Source organism: Nicotiana tomentosiformis, chromosome 4 (assembly GCF_000390325.3).
Source record: "Nicotiana tomentosiformis chromosome 4, ASM39032v3, whole genome shotgun sequence".
Taxonomy (NCBI): Eukaryota; Viridiplantae; Streptophyta; class Magnoliopsida; order Solanales; family Solanaceae; genus Nicotiana; species Nicotiana tomentosiformis.
In genome coordinates, this window is record NC_090815.1 from 92,545,274 (window position 1) to 92,568,074 (window position 22,801).

Here is a 22,801-nt window from a genome sequence, read left to right on the forward strand (position 1 = left end):
TTTAATTTTTTTAGTTATTTATCGATTTTAAATAAATATGAGACATACACTATCAAATACATATTCCGGTGATTATATTTTCAACGTAACACTATCAAATCAATTGTTCTTTGAGAAATCTATTATTTATCAATATATATTGATGATAATTGAATCAAATAGTGATGAATAATAATTTAAGAACTCAATTAAAAATATATTACTTTTAATATGAAATAGATTCTTGTACTTAGTAAAAGAAAACTATCGATCAAACTAGAATGTAAGGCAAAGAACTAGATTATTATAACAACAAAGAACTAGACTAAAAGTAACATGTACCATAAAATTTTAAAAACTTTATATAAAAATACACACACACACACACAACACACACACACACACACACACACACACACACACACACACACACATATATATATATATATATATATATATATATATATATATATATATATATGTAATAATAAATTTTAAATAGCTACTTTTATAGTTGATTTGATTCGGTTTTTTCGGTCATCTTTTAAATTAAAACCACCAAATCAAATTTGATCGATTTTTAAAATTCAAAACCAAAGCCCAAAAAGTATCAATTTTTTTAGTCGATTTAGTTCGATTTTTCAGCTTTTATGAACACCCTACGTAAGAACACCGACGGTCTTCTGAAAATCTCATAAAATCAAATTATCGAGCCACTAATTTAGGCAAAATGCAAAAGTATTAGTTTCAGTAAATAAAAGAAGTACACGGACGGAAAATCATTTACGAGAAGCTAGAAAAATGCAGGGTTACAAAGAAAGACTAACACTAACAAGTTTAACTTTTTTTAATTAATTTATGTTTCGAACATGGTAAATTAGTATGATTTGATACATCTAATATACCCTTCTTGTATAAGGTTTTTCCATGGAAGTTGGTAATGACTTGAAAGTAGAATGAAAATAACAATATTATTTTTGGTAAAAAAGAAAATGGGAGGAATATTATGACAATTTGCAAACAATCTACAATTAATATTAATCTAGGAATATTATGTCATATAATATACTCCCAAATTACGTAATATTATTATAAATGTTTCATACCAGATTGATATATAGTAAAGTATTGAGCTTTTACGTAAATAAAAGGTAACCATCAAAAGAAAAAGAACATTGGAAAGCATCTTTGGCTTTATTATGGTAAGTCTTGATAATTCTTTTCTAACATATCTACATAATATCACAAAAATCTAAGAACATGGGTTACATAACAAACTAACTACTAAAAAAATAGTGGCTTACCAAATGTATATTTGTTTTTAATTTGGTAACACATTATCCGTTTATTCTTTTTCATAAATTTACAAAATCTTCAAATTATATATATTAAAAAGTATACCTATTTTTCTCCTTTTAAAGACTGTAAAAAAACTATAAGTAATAATCAGGGAAATGGTAAGAACTTGGTCGTGAAAATTCTAGACCATTTATTACGGTAGGTTGCGACCTAACGGAATTGGACACTATTTACTACAATTCATTAAATGGGTTTGCCTAATAATATGACCTACGTCTAACTTGTTTAATTCAACAAATGGATCCCACCTTTTTTTTAAAAAAAAAAGAAGAAGAAGAGAGAATTCAATCGTTCCACTTGTGGCAATTTTTTTGAGCACTACATTTAACCAATTTTGTCAAACTTTTAAAAAAATTCTAGCTAGGGTCCCCTAAACCAACGTGGCTGCACTAGCACCATAGTCTCACCCAATTAACTTAAATAAAAAGTTTGAAAATTTTAAATAAAATAAATATAGTAAGAAAAAGCGAACTAGCACACAATAATTTACCATTGACAATAACTTTTATTGTTTCTGAGCTCTTAAACAAATTTTCGAGGGTGTTTTGGGAAAATCAAGACTACTAACCGGGATCGAAAAATCCCGGGATTACATCACACAAATCCCAGATCAATCATCAGGTCAAGTAATATAAAATTAGTCCAGATTAGCATCAATCATTAAAATAAGGTCCATGAATTTCAAGTTAGGGGTAGACTGGTCATTTCGTTATCCCCCGCTCTCCAAAACCCCACCACACTCAACGTATTTAATTTCTTTTTTTTACTTTTTACTCTTTGTTTTTTGTCTTAGAAAGAGTGAAAGGATTTCTGTGTAAGGGTCAAATCTTTTCATATATTATTCAATTCGGCATCGATTTTTAAATTTTTTTATAATTATAATATTTGAACTGTAAAAAATTATTTAACAAGTTAATTCGTAAAAGTGTTATGTAAAACGGAATTGAAGAAATAATACTTATTTTTAAAAATGGCTCTATTAATTTTAACAAGTGTAGGGAAGAGCCACTGAAATCCAAAATGGCTAAAAAGCAAAGGTGACCTACATGGGCCGGCTTTTAACTATATTTAGCTGGACAGACAAAAACCAACTTATTATCTTCGTCGTCGCTATCTGCAGCTGTAGCTAGTTTCGCTGCTTCTTTCTACTCATCAATCTTCCATTATTTATATACACAAAATACACCCTTCTTTTTATTTTTATTTTACCTATACCTACATATACATATACGTAAACCATTTTCAATTCACACAATTATTTAAAGTTTGTTACCATGAGTGAAACCAAAGTGACCCTTGTAGTTTTCTTGCAAGGAAAAACCATTTCTTGACAATAATAGAAGAGAAATTTGAAGATTCCATAGCTAAAAGAAGCAAAAGGGTGTTTTTTTTATATAAATATTTCTGGGTCTACCCTTTTTATTTATAAATTTCTTGTATTTTAAGAGGTGTGAGATTGACAGGCAGATCCCACCGAAATAAATTAATAAATTCACCACACCCCCCATCTTCATAAAAACCCCTCAGAATTCACCATCTTTTTTTTCTTCTATTATTCATCAGCTGTAATTGCTGCACAGAAGAGAAAAAGAAGAGGAGGAGGGGGTTAATAAGAAGAAGTACTAGTAGAAATATAGTAGCAGTACTCCTCTCTTTTCTTTTAGAAAAAAAAAAAAAAGATGCTAGGAGTTTCTGGAATAATAAGCAGTACTAATTCAGGAGGTGATGGAGCTGGCGGAGAAAATCCAGAAAGCGGCGGCGGAGCTGCTAGTGGAGGAAGTAGTGAAATAGCTCTAGGAGGTGGCGCAATTTCAATATCCGGTGGATTTATGACAGAAGAAGATAGAGCAATAAGAAATATGGAAGAAGGAGAGAGGAATTCAGGTGGCGGAAATAGATGGCCAAGACAAGAAACAATAGCTTTGCTGAAAATAAGGTCGGAGATGGACGTTGTTTTTCGAGATTCTAGTCTTAAAGGTCCCTTGTGGGAAGAAGTTTCCAGGTACTATAATTACTAAAATTAAATCATTTGTTGTTACTTTCTTTATTGCTACTTCTTCTCTCATTCTCAACATCATCATCAGTTTCATGATGCACTGAATTGATGGAAACAGAATCTTTTTTTCTTCCTCTTTTTAGGAAAAAAAATAATTTAAAGAATGAGTAGTATTTATTTTTGGGAAATGAAAAGATAGATCTATGGATCAGAATTCTATTGAATTATTGCTTTTTGATTAAAAGGGTCATTGTTTTTTCAGTTCATTTCACTACAATACAGCAAATTTGAGGGAATTCAGATTCCCTCCGGGTTTTGGGCCAAATTCGGTTTTGCTTTTTTTGGCGTTTTTCTCTGCCAATTCCCAGCAAGAAATTTTGGATACCAATCTATCTTTTATGAGAATTCCAGTTCTATGAACTACTACCTTCTCTCCTTCCTCTCAAATTCAGCAAATAAGATTGATTGGTAATCAAAATCTTATATAAGTAAAAGCAAGATTTATGTTGCACCATGATTTTATTCTCTTAATTCTCCATTGGAGAAAAAATGTGCTTAATTCTGTAGTGTTCCAATAAATTCTTTCCACCTTCTGTTGTCTCTTTCAGTAACATTGTTTAAAAACTCTTCAATTACCTTAATCTTGATTAGTGATTTCTTAATCTTCATGTTTATTTTATGTAGTAAATAGTACTAGTACTACATCGAAATTTGTTTTATTGATGAATTCAATTATGAAGGGATTAAAAAATTGGAGTTTGGTTTTCTTTATTGTACTTGAGTGTTTAATTTACGATTTTCTCTAATACTAATTTTCATCTTTTTGTTTCATTTGCCAACTGCTCAGGAAAATGGCAGACCTCGGTTTCCATCGAAGTGCCAAGAAATGTAAAGAGAAATTCGAGAATGTTTACAAGTATCATAAGAGAACCAAAGATGGTCGAGCTTCTAAAGCAGATGGAAAAACTTATCGTTTCTTTGAACAATTAGAAGCTCTTGAAAACAACCCTTCTTCTCATCATTCTTTATTGCCACCGGCAATGACTTCTTCTCGTCCCCCACCACCTCCTTTGGAAGCAACTCCTATAAATATGGCCATGCCAATGCCATCTGGAAATGCTAATACCATAAATCTTCAACTCCCAACTTCACAACAAGGTACTACTACTGTTACTGTTTCATCAGCGCCACCAAATAATAGTAATATTTTAGTATCTTGTCATCAAAATACAACCTCTCACCAAAATATTCCGTTAAGCTCTTCCATGGCACCATCATCACAACCATCGCCACAACCAGCTAATAATCCCATAAATAATCTTCAAGCAAATACAAATTTTCCATCCCATCAGAATATTTCAGCAATGTCGTATTCGACTTCTTCATCTACTTCGTCGGACGAGGATATACAAAGGCGGCATAAGAAGAAGAGGAAATGGAAGGATTTTTTTGAGAGGTTGATGAAGGATGTGATTGACAAGCAAGAGGATTTGCAAAGAAGGTTTTTGGAGACATTAGAGAAACGGGAGCGTGACCGGACGGTACGAGAAGAAGCTTGGAGAGTACAAGAAGTGGCAAGAATGAATAGGGAACATGATCTTTTAGTCCAAGAAAGATCAATGGCAGCAGCTAAAGATGCAGCTGTTATTTCATTCTTGCAAAAGATAACCGAACAGCAAAACATCCAAATTCCAAGTAACATCAATGTTGCTCCTCCCTCAGCACAAGTACAAATACAATTGCCCAAAAATCCACCACCTCCACCAACGCGTTCACAAGTACTGCAGCAACAAACACAATCAACCATTCTAGTATCACCAGCGCCACCTCAACAATCACCCGCAACACCAGCTCCAATATCATTACCAGTGACGATACCAGCTGCAGTACCAGCACAGTCACTGCCACTAACACCGCCAGTACCAGCTAAGAACGTGGAATTAACACCAAAAAGTGATAATGGGGGTGAGGGTTATACTCCGGCAAGCTCTTCAAGGTGGCCTAAAGCAGAAGTTGAAGCGTTGATTAAGCTTCGAACACAGCTAGATGTTAAGTACCAAGAAAACGGACCAAAAGGGCCGCTCTGGGAGGAGATATCAGCTGGAATGAAGAAACTTGGATACAACAGGAATGCCAAGAGATGCAAAGAGAAATGGGAGAACATCAATAAGTACTTCAAGAAAGTAAAGGAAAGTAACAAGAAGAGACCAGAAGATTCCAAGACTTGCCCTTATTTCCACCAACTCGACGCATTGTACAAGGAGAAAGCTAAGAACGAAACTTCATCTTCTTCATTCAGTAATCCATCAGCAAGTGGGTTTGCATTAAACCCCGAAAACAACCCAATGATGCCGATCATGGCTCGTCCAGAACAACAATGGCCGCTTCCGCCACATCATCAACAACACCATGAAAGTACCCGAATGGATCACGACCACGAGAGTGATAACATGGATCAAGACGAGGACGAGGAGGACGAGGAAGACGAGGATGAGGAAAATGCGTATGAGATAGTGGCAAACAAACAACAATCATCAATGGCAGCAGCCAACACAGCAACCACCACCACAGCTACTGCTACAACGACAGTTTGAGCGAGCTTAGCACAGATCTCAAAGGGAGAAAGAGAAGAGAAGTGATGTGGGGGCAAAAAGAGCGGAATTTTTAAAAAATGTGGGTAAGTGACTGAACATTGGGAATAGCAAGTGGGTCAACAGATTCTTGCAGGAAAGTGTCAGATTGGATCAGATCTCAGAAAATTCCGGTTGGTATGAGAAGACGGTCACTCTGAAAAATAGCCCATTTGGAGGAAAAGGTGAACAAATTGACACATCATTTAGACTTCATTTCATTTTTTTTTTTATTGAAACTCTTTTTTTTTTCCCTTTAATTTTGAGTTGGGGATGTTGGTAACGGGGTATAGTGTAGTTTTTGGTGGTATAAGCTTATTTGCACTTCCATTGTTTATTTATTAATTATCAAAATAAAGTTTATTGAGGGATGGGGAGGGAAAAGAAAAAGAGACATAAAGGGAGAGTTTTAAAGGAATAAAATGAAGGGATAAAGTCTGTAATTTTTTTTACATCTTTTTTCTTTTATATATTTCCTTTTTGTTCATGGGTGTAAATGTGAGAAATAGTTAAGTAGAATTACATTCTTATTCTCTTTTTTCATTAAATCTTTTGTTGTATTTCCCATGTGCCAAAAGGCTTAGATCTTTTAATTTTTTTCCCTTAAAAAATAGTTACTCAATTCATCTTATTGAATTCTTTGATAATCTTGTAGAATGTATTGAAGATTAAATTTTTTCGTCTTCCATCAAAACAAGCACATACAGAAAAATTCATGTACACCAACTTGTGAGGCAACATTTCACCCCAAGTTGCAAAAACAGTTACTAGTAAATTTTTGTACTTTGATTCCCTCATAGAACAAAAGAAGAAAGAGGAATAAACATAACAAATGGGTCCTTGTTGCACATGATATCTAGTAAATGTTAGTATTATTTTTTCAATTTTTTTTAGAACTTGTTCTCTTTTTTTTTTCTTTTGTCTTTTTGTATTATTTCTACAACTATCACATCTCTGATCATTTATTTAAATAGTTTCTTTTTTACTCTTACACAAAAGATCATTGAGTAGAAGTCATCGGAACTAATTCTCATGATCAATGATGTATAAGTTTGGACCAATGGTTTTTTAAAAAAAAATCTTTCCCTAGTGTAAATCGGTTCGATAAGGACTGGAGTATGTTAGAAAGTATCTTGTATATGAGTTTAAGTTATATATGTGAATAATGTAAAAAAATATTATACAGTTTAATATTTATAAGATAATTATATGTAAGTTTTTTATGATAAATATATTTATTTTTTAACCTAATGAAATAATAATTATAAATTTAATATAGCAGATTAAAAATACACCGATAGCATAAAATAACTTTAAGTTCGTAAGATAAATTCTTCAATATAAGAAAAATGGGGCCTCAAGCAATAATAATGCAGCAATAGTATATAGCTACCTATGGAGTGGGGGTCATAGAAACTAGAAAGAAGAGGTTCGAAAAACTTCAAATCATTATAAGTGAAATGTGCATTATTTTCATTCAAGTGTTGACTTTCACATAGCCCACAAAATATAATGGTTGTTCATGTAAAGAAAGAAATAAAGAAAGAATAATGATGATATGGATGGTGTAAAAAAAAGAAGAAGATAATTATTGATAAGTAGTGTAGCTAGCTAGTTTATGGAGATGCCTTTTGTTCCTCTTCTCACATGATGTGTAGGGTTAAAGGTATATAGTAGTTTATATATTCCTACTTTCTTGTTTCACTATTTGTTTTTAGTAGTACTCGTTTCAATCCAGTTAAGCATTGTTACAAAAATCCATATCTCAATGATCATATATCTTGCCAATCTACAACTTAACAAAAGAAAATTAGGTATAACTTGCAATTTCTTAGTAAGGCAAATCAATAACCTATAACGAAAATAAAGATCCTCCCTGCAGATAAAATTATGTTTATTTTATTCGTATAATACTTATACGACTTTCTAATGTCAAGAAATAAACATGGTGACCACTCCTATCAAGTTTGAAAGTCTGGGTCTAACGAATGCAAGAGATATGTAAAATAGTGAAATGAGTCGTATGACTGAATGAAAAATAACATAAATCATAATATAACTAGGACAATTATCGAGTTTCTAATATTACGTACCATTCGGAGTTTCCTTTCCTAAATTATTCCACAAACGACATCCTTTAGAAAATAGGAAGCCCTAGAAAGATACATTCAACAGCAATCTCTTGAACTATCATTTGATATGATGTCCAATAACTATGTAATTTCAACAAATAATTCCTACCACAGCTTGTATTTGTATTTGTATTTGTGACAAAGAGAATTACGATGAATAAGAGCTATATATTCTTTTAAATTTAATTTATCTATTAACAAGCTTTTAAATAATATGGTCATACAACTTGATATGTCCTTATTTTATACTCTCGGGATAGAAAAAAAATGTGGATGTGCCCTCCAAAAATCTTATGTATTACTAATTGAAATGTGTAAGATCAAGTTTAGTACAAATATAGAACTCAAAATTGATACTCTCCTTAACCACCCCCTCCTCCCCTCACCCCAATTAATCCATTTTGTGCAGTGGGTCCAGAAAATGGGTGTTCAAGATGAATAGTAATATATGACGACAAAAATAAATTAATTCTTCTACTATATATTAAACAGTTAACGGTAGTAAAGCAGGGAGTAGTACAACTAGTAAGGTAAAATGATAAGTATTCTTTCATTCTTAATTGGGTATCTTATTCGAGTCCTGAGTATGCAATTATATTTGTTAGAAAATAGTATTTTATCCCAATATAAAATTTTTATAATACAAATTCAAATTTAATCGAACCACAATATGAATATGAGATATAAGATGTTAAAAACACAACAAAAAAAGAAAGAAGTAAAACAGGAAATAGTAATAGTAATAGTATTAGTAATAGTAGTAGTGTTAAAAGAAGAGCACATGAGAAAGGGGCACACATGCAAAGAGCTGACAACAGCAGAAGCTATTGTTGCTTTCATATTTAAGCCACTTAAGTCTTATCTTCTCCTTTTTTTTGAACTTATCTCACACACTCTCTCATCATATCTAAACCTTCAATACAGTTTTACTAACAATTCCTTTCTGGACAAAATGAATGAAACTTCTAAAGTATAATTTCTCTCTCTAAGAAATTACCAACTCATATCTCTATTTATTTTAATTACTTGTCAGAAAGTCCTAATGTAGTACTAACTCCCCGTTTTATATTTTAATTTAACCTATTTTTTTTTTAGTCCATTCCAAAAAGAATGATCCCTTTCTAAATTTGGAAATAATTTTACTTAAACTTACAATTCTAACCTTAATGAGAAGCTTGTATAAGCACATAAATACTCTGGCCCCTTTTTGAATTGTTTAGGATCACAAATTTTAAAAGTCTTTATTTTTTCTTCAACTCCGTTCCCCAATCAAACAAGTTCACATAAATTAGAACGGACGTCGTAGTAATCAGTTTTCTTGGGACCCACATGCCCCACCACACTCCAAAGGAATCTGATCTATTCGGAGTTAATAATTAAAAGACAGCAAGGCATTGTTGTAAGTACATTCACTCATATTTTTCTTTCAAAAATATTTCTCTATCTAACAATTCCACAATTTACAAATGGTATATATGTTTTGAAAAGTTACCTCATTCAAATGGGAGTGTTCGTACATTATTTCTCTTTGATTAATCTGTAACTAAGCCGGCTCTCTAGTCAACTGGTTAAGTAATTAAGAGTAATGTAAAGTGCAAATTAGCGTATTTGTGTAGAAATTAGGAGTCATACCGACATAGCTTATCAAGTGGTCATTACAAGATTAAAATTTAAGGGGTTCACGAGTTTCTAGATTATTGAAAATATAGACACAAGACTTAATTTATTTTATAAAAGTATTACTTTTCAAAAAATTATACATATATATTGATGATATGATTGAGTAGATGGGTTAAATAGAACCCAATTCTAGTAATATAGGTCCGCATCCGACTATAATGTACGGAATAGAAATAGAAATTAATAGGAAAATAGTCCACTGCGCTACGTATCATTATATAATAAAAAGGGATAAAATCCATGTGTTTGTAATTATTGAGAACTATAGCTTGAAGATTTTTCCTTTGCTGCTTCTAACAGTGATGGAATTAATGAAGAGTTAAAGCTGACCTCATCAAAACCAGAAATATACTTTCGGCTTTATGACATCTTACATGCAAATGGAGTTGAAATATGTACTAAATCTAGATACTAACAAAGAGAAATAAGCAAAAGAGAACTTTGCAGAAGCTCAAAACCCAGCGTAGGTTGACAGTATTTTTTGTTAGTCAGCTTTAGCTTTCCATTTATAGACATAAAGCTCTGTTTGGGAACACTAATGAAAGGCATTTTTTGAAACTCTCTCATTCATTCTAATTTGACTTGGAGATTCATGTTATGTTTGAATTTCAATTCATTTGGATAAATACAAGAGCTCATGTCTCCATCAAGAAGAAAAAGGACTATTTCTAAGTCAAACGTTCAACTTTATAAATATTTTTTTTGTATAAAATAGTAAATTGGACTATGTATTAAACAACGTTATTTTCTAAGTTTTGAGTTATAATTAGTGCATGGTTTCCTATTGAAGCGAAAAATAACCATAGTGACCCCAAAAAAGGAAAAAAATAATTGTTATCTCTCTCTCTATATATATATATACCGATTCTGCACTCAAATAATATTAATGATATGAAAGAACTAGACGATTTTCCCCTCACTTCAAATATGATAATAGTTGTATTTTTTTATTTGATTCTTTCTTGATCCCCTTTGTTGGATCTATTATTGCTCCTTTGGTGACTGAAGTTGTAGGTGAGGATGCTGACCATCTGAGCAACCTCTCTTGTCCATAATAGTTGTGTTTAATTTCTATGGACTCATGATGTGACAATAATGCATAATTAGACTCAATACATATAACTTAAATCTTATGTTTATAACTAGCAAAGCAAAATATCTAACCATTAAGCGGCAAATACTACTAATTACAATCTCCCAAAATTTTATCTTACTAATGAAAATTTAAAAAAACCAAAATAGATAGAATATGGAATAAAAGTATATTCTTCGATTTCTTTGGGTAAAAGGAATCTACAAGAGAGTAAGACGGATGATTGATGCAACATAAGTAGACAGTACCGTAAATAATTAACTAGCAAAGCAAAATATTTAAGCATTAAGCAGAAAATACTAATATTACATCACAGTACTGTAAATAATTAAGTGCAGTAAGTAAGAAACATTGGGGGACCTCAATTAGTACAAATATGATGTGTTGGAGGTACCAAATTCAGTTAAATGTACGAAGGCATCTTTAGTTACTGCTTTTTTAAAAATAATTCACACACTGCCAAGCAACTAGTACTGCCTAATGCCTACTGCACTTTTACAATTTTGGTACCGGAATTTAAGGTTGATTTTTTCTTTTTGAGTACTTGACAGAATTTGAGGTTGATTTCTTCTTCTTTTTGAGTATTTAAATTTACAACTTTGGCTTTACTATTGACGAGAGATGACATCTTGGCTTTCTAGGTGAAGCCTTCTATCCTTTACCCGCGTTCGTGCAAAAAAAAATTTTCACCAAGAAAATTCAAATAATAAAAAAATAAACACGCAAAAAAGTTAATGGGATTCAACATTTAATATATTCATATAAAAAAAAATCTTATATATATAGTATAATTTTCGAACAAAGAAGGTACAACTTAGAGGTGGCAAAATGGTTAAAAAAAATAGTTATCCACCCATATTATCCATTAAAAAATGGGTTGGATAATGAACATTTTAAAAACGGGTCGAGTATGGATAAGAACCATATTATCAACTTAGAAAATGGATAACCAATGGATAGCTAATGAGTTTAACTTTTACATTTGTGAAACCTTAAATTAGGGACTCCTCAAGATTGAGAGATTCGGGATTCTCCCAAGAATGATCATATTCAATAAGCCACGGATAATATGGATAACCATATTATCCCCGGATAATCCGGTTTTTATCCGTATTAAATATGGGTCTGGTCGAATAATTTATCTGTTTTTTGAATTACCAGTTTTCGACCCGCTCATATCCGACCCGTCCCGCTTGTTTGCCACCCCTAGTACAACTCAACTCCTTCTGCTCACCTAGCTCCGCTCTTGTTTATAATGTCAACTCATTCACTATAACATGACATATGCTCCTTTTATGCATTGGCCGAGTCACCTTACAAGAAGCGGTGTCAAATGACACCCCTTCGCGGTAAAAAAATAAATTATATGTATATATAGTATGTGTTGACTCCTCTTAATTTTTTGGTATGTTTACTTTTATATATTTTTGACACTCTTTAATAAAAATTCTGGCTCCGCCATTACTTTTATGTGAGTCGACAATCAAATTGAGATCAAAACGAAAATATAACTTCAGAGGTTTCTAAATTAATAAGCTCCGTTTAAGTGAGTGCACTATCAAACTTGAACAAAAATCAACAAATAATATCAAACATTTTACAATAAGTCGGCCTGTTCCATTTATATGATTCCTGTTATGAATATATTATATTATGAATGTTCATTAAGTACTCCGTTGTAAATAAATTTACTGATGAAGTTTATCTATATGGGACTCTGTCATAAATATGTTTATCTATTTAGTACTCTATTGGAAATAAGCCTCCTGAAAAATTTTATTCTTTCGGTATTCCGTTATGGATAAATATTACCCCCGGTAGAAGATTATCTATATCCGGTATAATGAGCTTATCCTTTCGGTACTCCGTTATGGATAAATATTATCCCCGGTAGAAGATTATCTATATCTGGTACAATAGCAGCTTACACAGCAGCTTGCAGTAGCAGCTTATAGAGCAACTTGCAGTAATAGCTTACACAAAAACTTCCTTTATTCTATAAATAGAGGAGATTTCAGTTCATTATGTACATAAGTTTGAAGTTGAATAATATATCAGTTTCTCTCTATACTTGTCTTTACTTTACAGTCTTTATTTTATAACACGTTATTAGCACGAGACTCTGCCATCTCGAGCAAATACTTTGAAAGTATCAGAGGTACGAACTTTCTTTTTCTAAATAATGTCAAATCTTTCTAAACTTGAATTTGTAGTCCTGGATATATCGGGCAAAAACTACATGTCTTGGGTGCTTGATGCTGAAATTCATCTTGATGCGATGGGTCTCGCAGATACCATCAAGGACAAAAATCAAGCATCAAACTAAGACCGTACCAAAAAAATGATATTCCTACGCCATCACCTTGATGAAGGCATAAAAATGGAATATCTCACTGTTAACGATCCAGTCATACTGTGGAATAATTTGAAAGATAGATATGACCACCTGAAGATGGTCGTTCTTCCACATGCACGTTATGATTGGACTCATCTAAGGCTACAAGATTTTAAATCTATCAGTGAGTATAATTCTACTATGTTCAGAATTATTTTCCAATTAAAATTATGTGGTGATAATATTACTGATAATGATATGTTAGAGAAAATTTTCACCACTTTTCATGCCTCGAATATGCTGCTGCAGCAGCAATATCGAGAGATGGGATTCAAAAAATATTTTGAACTTATCTCACATCTTCTTATAGCCGAGCAACATAATGGGATATTAATGAAAAACCATGAAAGCTGACCTACTGGTTCTTATCCATTCCCTGAAGTGAATGAGACGAACTTCCACCAAGCTAAGCGTGGAAGAGGTCGTGGCCCCAGTCGTGGTCATGGCCGTGGTCGGGGAAGAAACTCTAATCATGATAATAATAATGCACCAAAGAACCCTCCTCATCACCAACAGTGGAAAAGAAAATAACAAAAGAACAAAGCGGTGCAAACAACAAATACAAAAAGTGGTTGTTATAGATGTGGAGGAAAAGGGCACTGGTCACGTACTTGTCGTACGCCAAAGCACCTAGTTGAGCTTTATCAAGTCTCCCTAAAGAAGACAGAGAAAAATGCTGAAGCAAATTTTATTTCTGAAGATAATTTAGACTTCATGCATTTGGATGTAGCTGATTACTTTGCACTCCCGGAAGGAGAAACAAGTTATTTTAATTTTTGTTGTTTGTAGTAGATAGTATGTTTATGTAATTGTTGTACATAAATAAACGTTACGCTTTGATAATAATATTTACTATAATATATTTTGTTTATGTCATTTTGAAAAATATGGATAATCCTCAAATTATGTTTGGATCAAAGACCAATTATGAAGATATTTATGTAATTGATAGTGGAACAACTCATGCCATATTCAAAGATAAGAAATAATTTTCTTATTTGCATAAGAAAAAAGCAAATGTTTCAATAATTTTTGGTAATATTAGTTTGATTGAAGGCTCCGGAAGAGCCACTATATTTCTGTCTAAGAGAACAAAACTTATTATAGACAATGCATTATTCTCCTCCAAGTCCCGAAGAAATTTGTTGAGTTTTATAGATATCCGCCGAAATGGGTATCATGTTGAGATGATAGATGAAATGAATGTGGAATATCTTTGTGTTACAAAGAATGTTTCTGGCCAGAAGTGTATTGTAGAAAGTTACCAACTTTATCTTCTGGCTTATACTATTCAAAGATTAGTACAATTAAAGCACACTCTATCGTAAGCCAAAAGTTTAATGATTCAAATATTTTTGTGCTTTGGCATGGCCGTTTGGGCCATCCTGGATCAATAATGATGAGACGAATTACTGAAAATTCGAGTGGGCATCCATTAAAGAACTTGAAGATTCTCACAAATGATGAATTTTCTTGTGATGCTTATTATCAAGGCAAAATGATCACTAGACCATCACCAATGAAGGTTGGCATTGAATTCTCTGCCTTTTTAGAACGTATACATGGGGATATATGTGGACCTATTCACCTACCAAGTGGGTTGTTTAGATATTTTATGGTTCTAATAGATGCATCTTCAAGATGGTCTCATGTGTGCCTACTATCATCTTGCAACCTGGCGTTTACAAAGCTATTAGCCCAAATAATTCGATTAAGAGAACAATTCCCAGATTCCTATAAAGGCTATTCGCCTTAATAATGCTGGAGAATTCTCATCTCAAGCTTTTGATGATTATTGTATATCAGTTGGAATAAAAGTTGAACATCATGTAGCTTATGTTCATACTCAAAATGGCCTTACAGAGTCATTTATTAAACGCCTGCAGTTAATAGCAAAACAACTACTTATGAAAACAAAATTGCCCACTACTGTTTGGGATCATGCTATCTTGCATGCAGCATCACTTATCTGTCTCAGACCGTCACATTATAATAAATATTCTCCGTCACAATTAGTTTTTGGTCATGAACCAAATATTTCCCATCTACTAATTTTCGGATGTACTGTATATGTGCCAGTAGCACCACCACAACGAAGTAAGATGGTCCCATAGAGAAAGTTAGGAATATATGTTGGGTTTGAATCACCCTCTATTATTCGCTATCTTGAACCATTGACAGGAGATTTATTTACTTCTTGATATGCAGATTGCCGGTTTGATGAAATAAATTTCTCACAATTAGATTTTGAGAAAAAGGAAATCAAACGAAAAATTGTGTGGAAAGTTTCATCATTATCTCATTTTGATCCACGTACCCCTATATGTAATCACGACGTTTATAAGATCATCCATTTACAAAATATAGCAAATCAAATATCAAACGCATTTACTGATTTGAAAATCACATATCCTTGCAGCGAATGTGCCTATCTGAATTGATGTCCCAGCAGGACCATCTACTAGCGTGAGAGCTAGTGAACCTAAAGCACGCCTGAAACATGATAGGCCTTTGGGTTCTAAGGATCGAAATCCTCGAAAAAGAAAATCGACAAATGATCAAAACGATACTATGAAGGGATCTCGTGAAGAGACCAAAGATCTGATTAGTTCTGAGATTCCTGAAGAAATCAATGAACCCGAGACTCAAGTGAGTGAGAAGCTTTTAATAAGTTCTACCGGTGACGGAATTAATTTAAATCGATCTGAAATAGTGGTGGTTAATATTTTTGAATATAATATTGCACTTAACATTATGCAAGATAGTGAGGATCTTGAACCCCGGTCTATTGAAGAATGTCGACAAAGATCTGATTGGCCAAAATGGCAAGAGTCAATTCAATCAGAATTGAACACACTTGCTAAAAGAGAGGTCTTTGGACTAGTAGTTCAAACACCTGCTGGTATAAAACCAGTTGGTTATAAATAGGTTTTTGTGCGAAAAAGGAATGATAAAAATACAAGGATTCTCACAACGACGTGGAGTCGATTTTGATGAAACATATTCACCAGTTATGGATGCCATAGCATTTCTATATCTCATCAGTTTAGCACTACATGAAAAGCTTGAAATACATCTAATGGATGTAGTTACAGCTTATCTGTTCGGTTCACTTGATAGTGAAATTTATATGAAAATCCCTGAAGGATTTAAAATGCCTGAAGCAATTTTAAAATCTCGGAAAATATATTCAATCAAATTATAAAGATCTTTGTACGGTTTAAAGCAATTTGGGCGCATGTGGTATAATCGCCTTAGTGAATATTTGCTGAAAAAGGGTTACATAAATGATGTTATTTGTCCATATATTTTTATTAAGAAAATGGCATCAAAATTTGTTATAATTGATGCTTATGTTGATGACATAAATCTTGTTGGAACTCTAGAAGAGCTCCAAAAGGCAATTGAATAGCTTAAGAAAGAATTTGAGATGAAAGATCTTGGAGAGACAAAACTTTGTCTTGGTCTGCAAATTGAACATTTAGCAGACGTGATCTTTATCCATCAATCTGCCTATACAGAAAGGGTCTTAAAACGCTTTTACATGGACAAAGCGCACCCATTAGGTACACCGACGGTTTGTTTGATTACTTGAAGTGAATAAGGATATGTTCCGACCTCCAGAAGATGATGATGAACTCCTTGGTCCCGAAATACCTTATCTTAGTGCAATTGGTGCACTTATGTATCTTGTTAATGCTACAAGACCTGACATAGCGTTTATGTTAATTTACTAGCAAGATATAGATCTTCTCATATACGGAGATATTGGAATGGGATTAAGCATATATTGCGATATTTAAAGGGAACTCTTGATATGAGTTTATTTTATTCTAATATGAGTAGTGCAGATCTTATTGGTTATGCAGATGCAGGTTATTTATCTGATCCACATAAAGCTCGATCTCAAACCGGGTACGTGTTTACATATGAAGGTACTGTCATATCATGACGCTCCACAAAGTAATCTATTGTTGCTAAATCTTCAAATCATGCCGAGATAATAGCTATTCATGAAGTAAGTAGGGAATGCGTATGGTTGAGATCAGTGATTCATTTTATTCAACTAAAATGTGGTTTGGAATGTGATAAAAGATCCACAATTTTATACAAAGACAATGCTACATGCATAGCCCAATTAAAAGGAGGAATTATAAAAGGAGATAGAACGAAGCATATTTCACCAAAATTATTCTACACACATGATCTTCAGAAAAGTAGTGACATTTATGTGCAATAAATCCGTTCAAGTGACAATCCTGTAGATTTATTCACTAAATCTTTGCCAACTTTAACTTTTGAGAAGATAGTATACAAGATTGGAATGCGGAGACTCAAATATTTGAAACAAGGTCTTTATCAAGGGGAGTAAAATACGCGTTATACTCTTTTTTCCTTACTATATTTTTTCCCATAGGGTTTTCCTTATAAGATTTTTATTGAGAAAACTAGTTATGCTTATTACTAAATATGTATACTCTTTTTCTTTCATTAGGATTTTTTTCCCACGGGATTTTTTCTAGTAAAGTTTTAATGAGGTACATTATCTTTTAATGAACATCCAAGGGGGAGTGTTATGAATATGTTATATTATGGATGTTCATTTAGTACTCCGTTGTAAATAAGTTTCCCGAAGAAGCTTATCCATATGGAACTCCGTCGTAAATATGTTTATCTATTTAGTACTCTATTGGAAATAAGCCTTCTGAAGAAGCTTATCCTTTCGGTACTCTGTTATGAATAAATATTACCCCCGGTAGAAGATTATCTATTTCCGGTACAATGAGTTTATCCTTTCGATACTCCGTTATGGATAAATATTACCTCCGGTAGAAGATTATCTATATCTGGTACAATAGCAGCTTACACAGCAGCTTGCAGTAGCAGCTTACACAACAACTTCCTTTCTTCTATAAATAGAGGAGATTTCAGTTCATTATGTACATAAGTTTGAAGTTGAATAATATATCAGTTTCTCTCTATACTTGTCTTTACTTTACATTCTTTATTTCATAACAATTCCTTTTTAGTAAAGACACATTTCTTTATTTAAAATTAACTAATTTAAATTTTTTTATTTTGCGCTTAATAATATGTTGCATTCCTAAAATAAAATTTGCAATGCATGCGGAGCAGAAAAGTTTATTCGAAATAGGCCTTTTTTTCTTTTGACGAAATTGGCACTTCTTCGAAATTCGATAACGAGTATGTATCATGATACCTAACAGCCGTTTTTATTTTTATATATATGCCTCTCTACGCTTGTTAAGATCGATGTTCAAATGTCAAATTCCAAAAAGGAAACTTGTTCAATTTACAAACTATTTTAACTAAAGCTCTTAAAATTGACCTAAATTCCTCCTACATGTGTAGGTCATGCATTATTAATAAAGATAAAAGGACAAAAAGCATGAAGCGTTTATTAACAGACAAATCATTAGCAACACGGAAGAAAAAAGCTCCTAATCCACATTAAAGGCATGATTCGTGATAATAGACGTAGTAAAATTCTTCCTCTGGTTGAAATTGAAAGAATTTGATCAACTTGTTCATGCGATTATTTCTGTTTCCTAAAGTAATAATTCATCGAAAACATTTGCTTTTCTTTTATGATAAGCCTTACGTAGTGTGAATCATGATTAATTTGAACTTCAATACGAATGTTTGATATCGAATGGAAACCAAAAAAAGTTCATTGAAAATATCATGATGTAACTTACTCTTATCTTCTCATCATTTTTCAAAGAAAGGGTTGTTTAGCTAATAGTAATAGTTCGAGCGGGTAGCAGTCTCTAAGCGAACGAGCTAACTAATATATAAGAATATAGAGCCTTTTTATTACATTAGGGGAAAGGGGAGAAAAAAAGGATAAGGTGATGCATTTTTACTTATTGTATAATGTTATAGTATTCACAATTTTATGTAAGGAATGTGAATACCTAGGATATTGAGAATTGCTTTGTGGTTCTTACTCAACAGGAAAATCGAAATATTAATGTAAAGATTTCTTAAGGGAAAATGACACTGGATAGCCGCTCTCAAAATAATAGGCGATATATATATATATTTTTATATGTTTTGTATATATATACATTCTGTATGTTATACACAAAAATTACATAAATTTTATACACTTTTTCGACAACGAATATAAATAGTTTCTAGCGCGGGCTAAAAGTTAAAAAAGCCCATTCCTTAATTGATTGTACGTCTCTGGACCAAATCTCTTATAGAGTGCTCCAAGCCCATTCAGTTGTGTCACATATAGACCAAAGATTTTGGAGACAATTGACTCTGATGATTAGTAATTTCTTCAAAAGAATCATTTGGAGCAGTAATTAGTTAACTAATAATAGTTCTTACTATCAAAACAGAGTTATAAAATACCTAATCTAGATGTACATTCCATGACTGTGTTGGTATATTCTAGTATTCCTAGAAAACAAATTAAATATATAGTGGTAAGGTGCTTATTCTCTCAAATGAGTGGTCTCTAGAAATTATTTTTTTGTAGCTGATTGTCATTTGAAAGGCTACTCCCTGTAAACCTATTTTGTTTACTTGGTTCCCAATTATGTGTCACGGCCGGAATCCCATCCTCGGAATCGTGATGACGCCTAACATTCCACTTGCTAGACAAGCCAGCGTTAGCTAAATTACTTAGTCGATTTTAACAATTTAGATTCAAACCATTAATAAAAATAAACTGTAATCATTTGAAATAGATTGATAAAATACTAAATGACGAAGTCTAAACATATCCCAGAATCTGGAGTCACAAATACATGAGTAACTAGAGTACTACAGATAAAGTCTGAACAAAATACAATTATTTAAAACTAAATAAATAGCAAGTACAGAATGGAAAGGGGATTTCGAGGCTGCGGACACCGAACAACTATACCTCAAGTTTCCTAAAGTAGCTTAATCCGAGCAGTCTCCCTACGCGCCGCTGGGACCCACACTGGTATCTGCACAAAAAGTACAGAAGTGTAGTATGAGTACAACCGACCCCATGTACTCTGTAAGTGTCGAGCCTAACCTCGACGAAGTAGTGACAAGGCTATGGCAAGTCACTTACAAATAACCTGTACAAAATAATAATAACAGAAAAATAGGAATGAAAATAAAGCAATAAACTCATATAAACGGACCCGAAGATCAACTACCAGAGAGCCTAGAATAACAAAGTCTCAAGCCTCATATCATAATACTGAGGATAACTCAACAACCATAAATAATTAGACATATCAAATTCATTGTGGCGCGCAACCCGATCCCACCATATCATCATCCGTTCATATCATAATCCGTCCTTATTCCTTTATATCATTTCACTACCATTCAATTCCGTTGCGGAGTGCAATCTGCACGCCAAACAATTTCAAATCATCAACATAAATAATTCAACAACAATATTTACAAAACATCAACATAAAGAAGGTGGATGTACAAGACAGTAAAGAACCACTGAATAATTGAAGAATATCTAACATCTCGAAATCTCAAACTTTACCAATTCATCAGTTCAGAATAGTTAAATAACTCAGGTATAACATGTAACAATTAAAATATACAATTAAGGCAAGTAAAAACAAGTAGCAAATAAGCATAAATCATGTGAGGAATGAACAAATTAAAGCAAGTAACAATTAAATAACAAGTAACAATTATAGCATAAAAGTCAAATAGTGACATGTAACAATTAAAGCATAAAATAAGAGATATCATGAAATAAACGAAAACATGGAGATAAATATCCAAATCCAGCATGCTAAATCCCTTGACGACATATATACACTCGTCACCTCGTATATACGCCATTTTCTCACATAATTCGCATAACAAATAATTCAATAAGTCCTAATTTCCTTAAATCAAGGTTAGACGCAATACTTACCTCACTCTACGAACAAATTAATCACTCAACCACGTCCTTGTCTTTTGAAAAAGCCTCCAAACCAACCAAATCTAGCAAATTATCGATCAAACGACTCAAAATAAGCTTTAAAAACTACCCATTAATGAAAGAGGTTCAATTTTGATCATTTTTTAAAAAGTCAACAGAAGTCAATCCTAGGCCCGCTTGGTCAAAACCCGAGATTCGGACCAAAATCCGATTACCCATTTACTCCCAAGCTCGGTTATGTGACTTATTTTGAAATCCGACCTCCATTTGAGGTCTAAACCTAAATTTTACAAAATCTCCAATTTCTACCCAAATTCCTAATTTCTACCATGGAAATCCTAAAAATGATGTTGAAATCTCATGAAAAGTAATGGGGAATTGAAAGAAAGTTGATTAGAGTTGCTTACCAATGATTTTGTGAAGAAGAAATTCTTGAAAAATCACCTCTAGAGTGTTTAGGGTGGAGATATGGTGTAAAATGAGTTAAGTCCCATTTTTTCCTCTTTTACCTATTTGCAGATGTCGCAATAGTGATGTCTTGTTCGCAATTGCGAGCATCACAAATGCGAAAGAAAGGTCGCAAATGCGAACCTTGTATCAGAAGCCCAAGTGTCACAATTGCGACAAATTGATCGCAAATGCGAAAATCCAACCTTCACAAATGCGGCCAGATTCTTCGCAAATGCGAAGATGTCCTATTTTGCTAGGCGTCGCAAATACGACTAAAATGCTCGCAAAAGCGGCCCTAGCCAGTTCGCAAATGTGAACCATTTTCTCGCAAATGCGAGGTTACCTAATCCGAGGCCCTGCTCGCAAATGCGAGCCAGACCTCGGAATTGCGAGATTTGCACCAGACACCAGAAGCAACACTGCATCAACAATCTTTGCACTAACCAAACTCATACGAAACGTGTCTGAAATGAACCCGATCTCAAACCAAATATGCACACAAGTGTAATAACATCATACAAACTCGCTCGCGTGATCAAACCACCAAAATGACATCTAAAACTACAAATCAAACATCAAAACAAATGAAATTTTAAAGGGCCGAATCATATCGAACCAACTCTGAATTGCACCAAATATTGCATACAAGTTTCAAATAGAAAAACGGACCTATATCAAGTCCCAAAATCAAAATTCGAACCCGATAGCCATGAAGTCAACCTACGGTCAAACATGGAAAATTTTCAAACTTTTAAATTACTAGTTTTCGAAAAAATGAGTCAAATCAACCAAGAGACCTCCGAATTCAATTCTCGGGCATACACCTAAGTCCAAAATTACTGCCAAAATACCGATCCAGATTCGTTTACATAAAATATTGACCGTAGTCAACTCAAGTTGTTTTTAAAGTCAAAATCATATTTTCTTCAATTTTTTACGTAAATACTTTTTAGTAAAAGACACGGACTATGCAAACAAATCGAGAAATAATAAATGAAGCTAATAGAGATCTCAAAACACGAAAATAAGGACTAGTACTCAAAATGACCTATTGGGTTGTCACATTCTCCACCTCTAAAAACAAGTTCGTCCTCGAACGAACATTGAAAAGTACCTGAACTGGTGAACAAGTGTAGGTATCTACTCCGCATATCGAACTCGGACTCCCACGTAGCTGG

At 33.0% G+C, this 22,801-nt stretch overlaps 1 protein-coding gene across 1 annotated transcript; it reads left to right on the forward strand.

Annotated features, from left to right (window-relative positions):
* The first annotated feature begins 2,542 nt into the window (after nt 1-2,542).
* Nucleotides 2,543-6,512, forward strand: LOC104110810 (trihelix transcription factor DF1-like). The gene is made up of 2 exons (XM_009620366.4): nt 2,543-3,340; nt 4,182-6,512. The coding sequence occupies exons 1-2, from the start codon at nt 3,018-3,020 to the stop codon at nt 5,926-5,928; spliced, it is 2,070 nt and encodes a 689-aa protein (XP_009618661.1). The 5' UTR covers nt 2,543-3,017; the 3' UTR covers nt 5,929-6,512.
* The last annotated feature ends 16,289 nt before the right edge of the window (nt 6,513-22,801 follow it).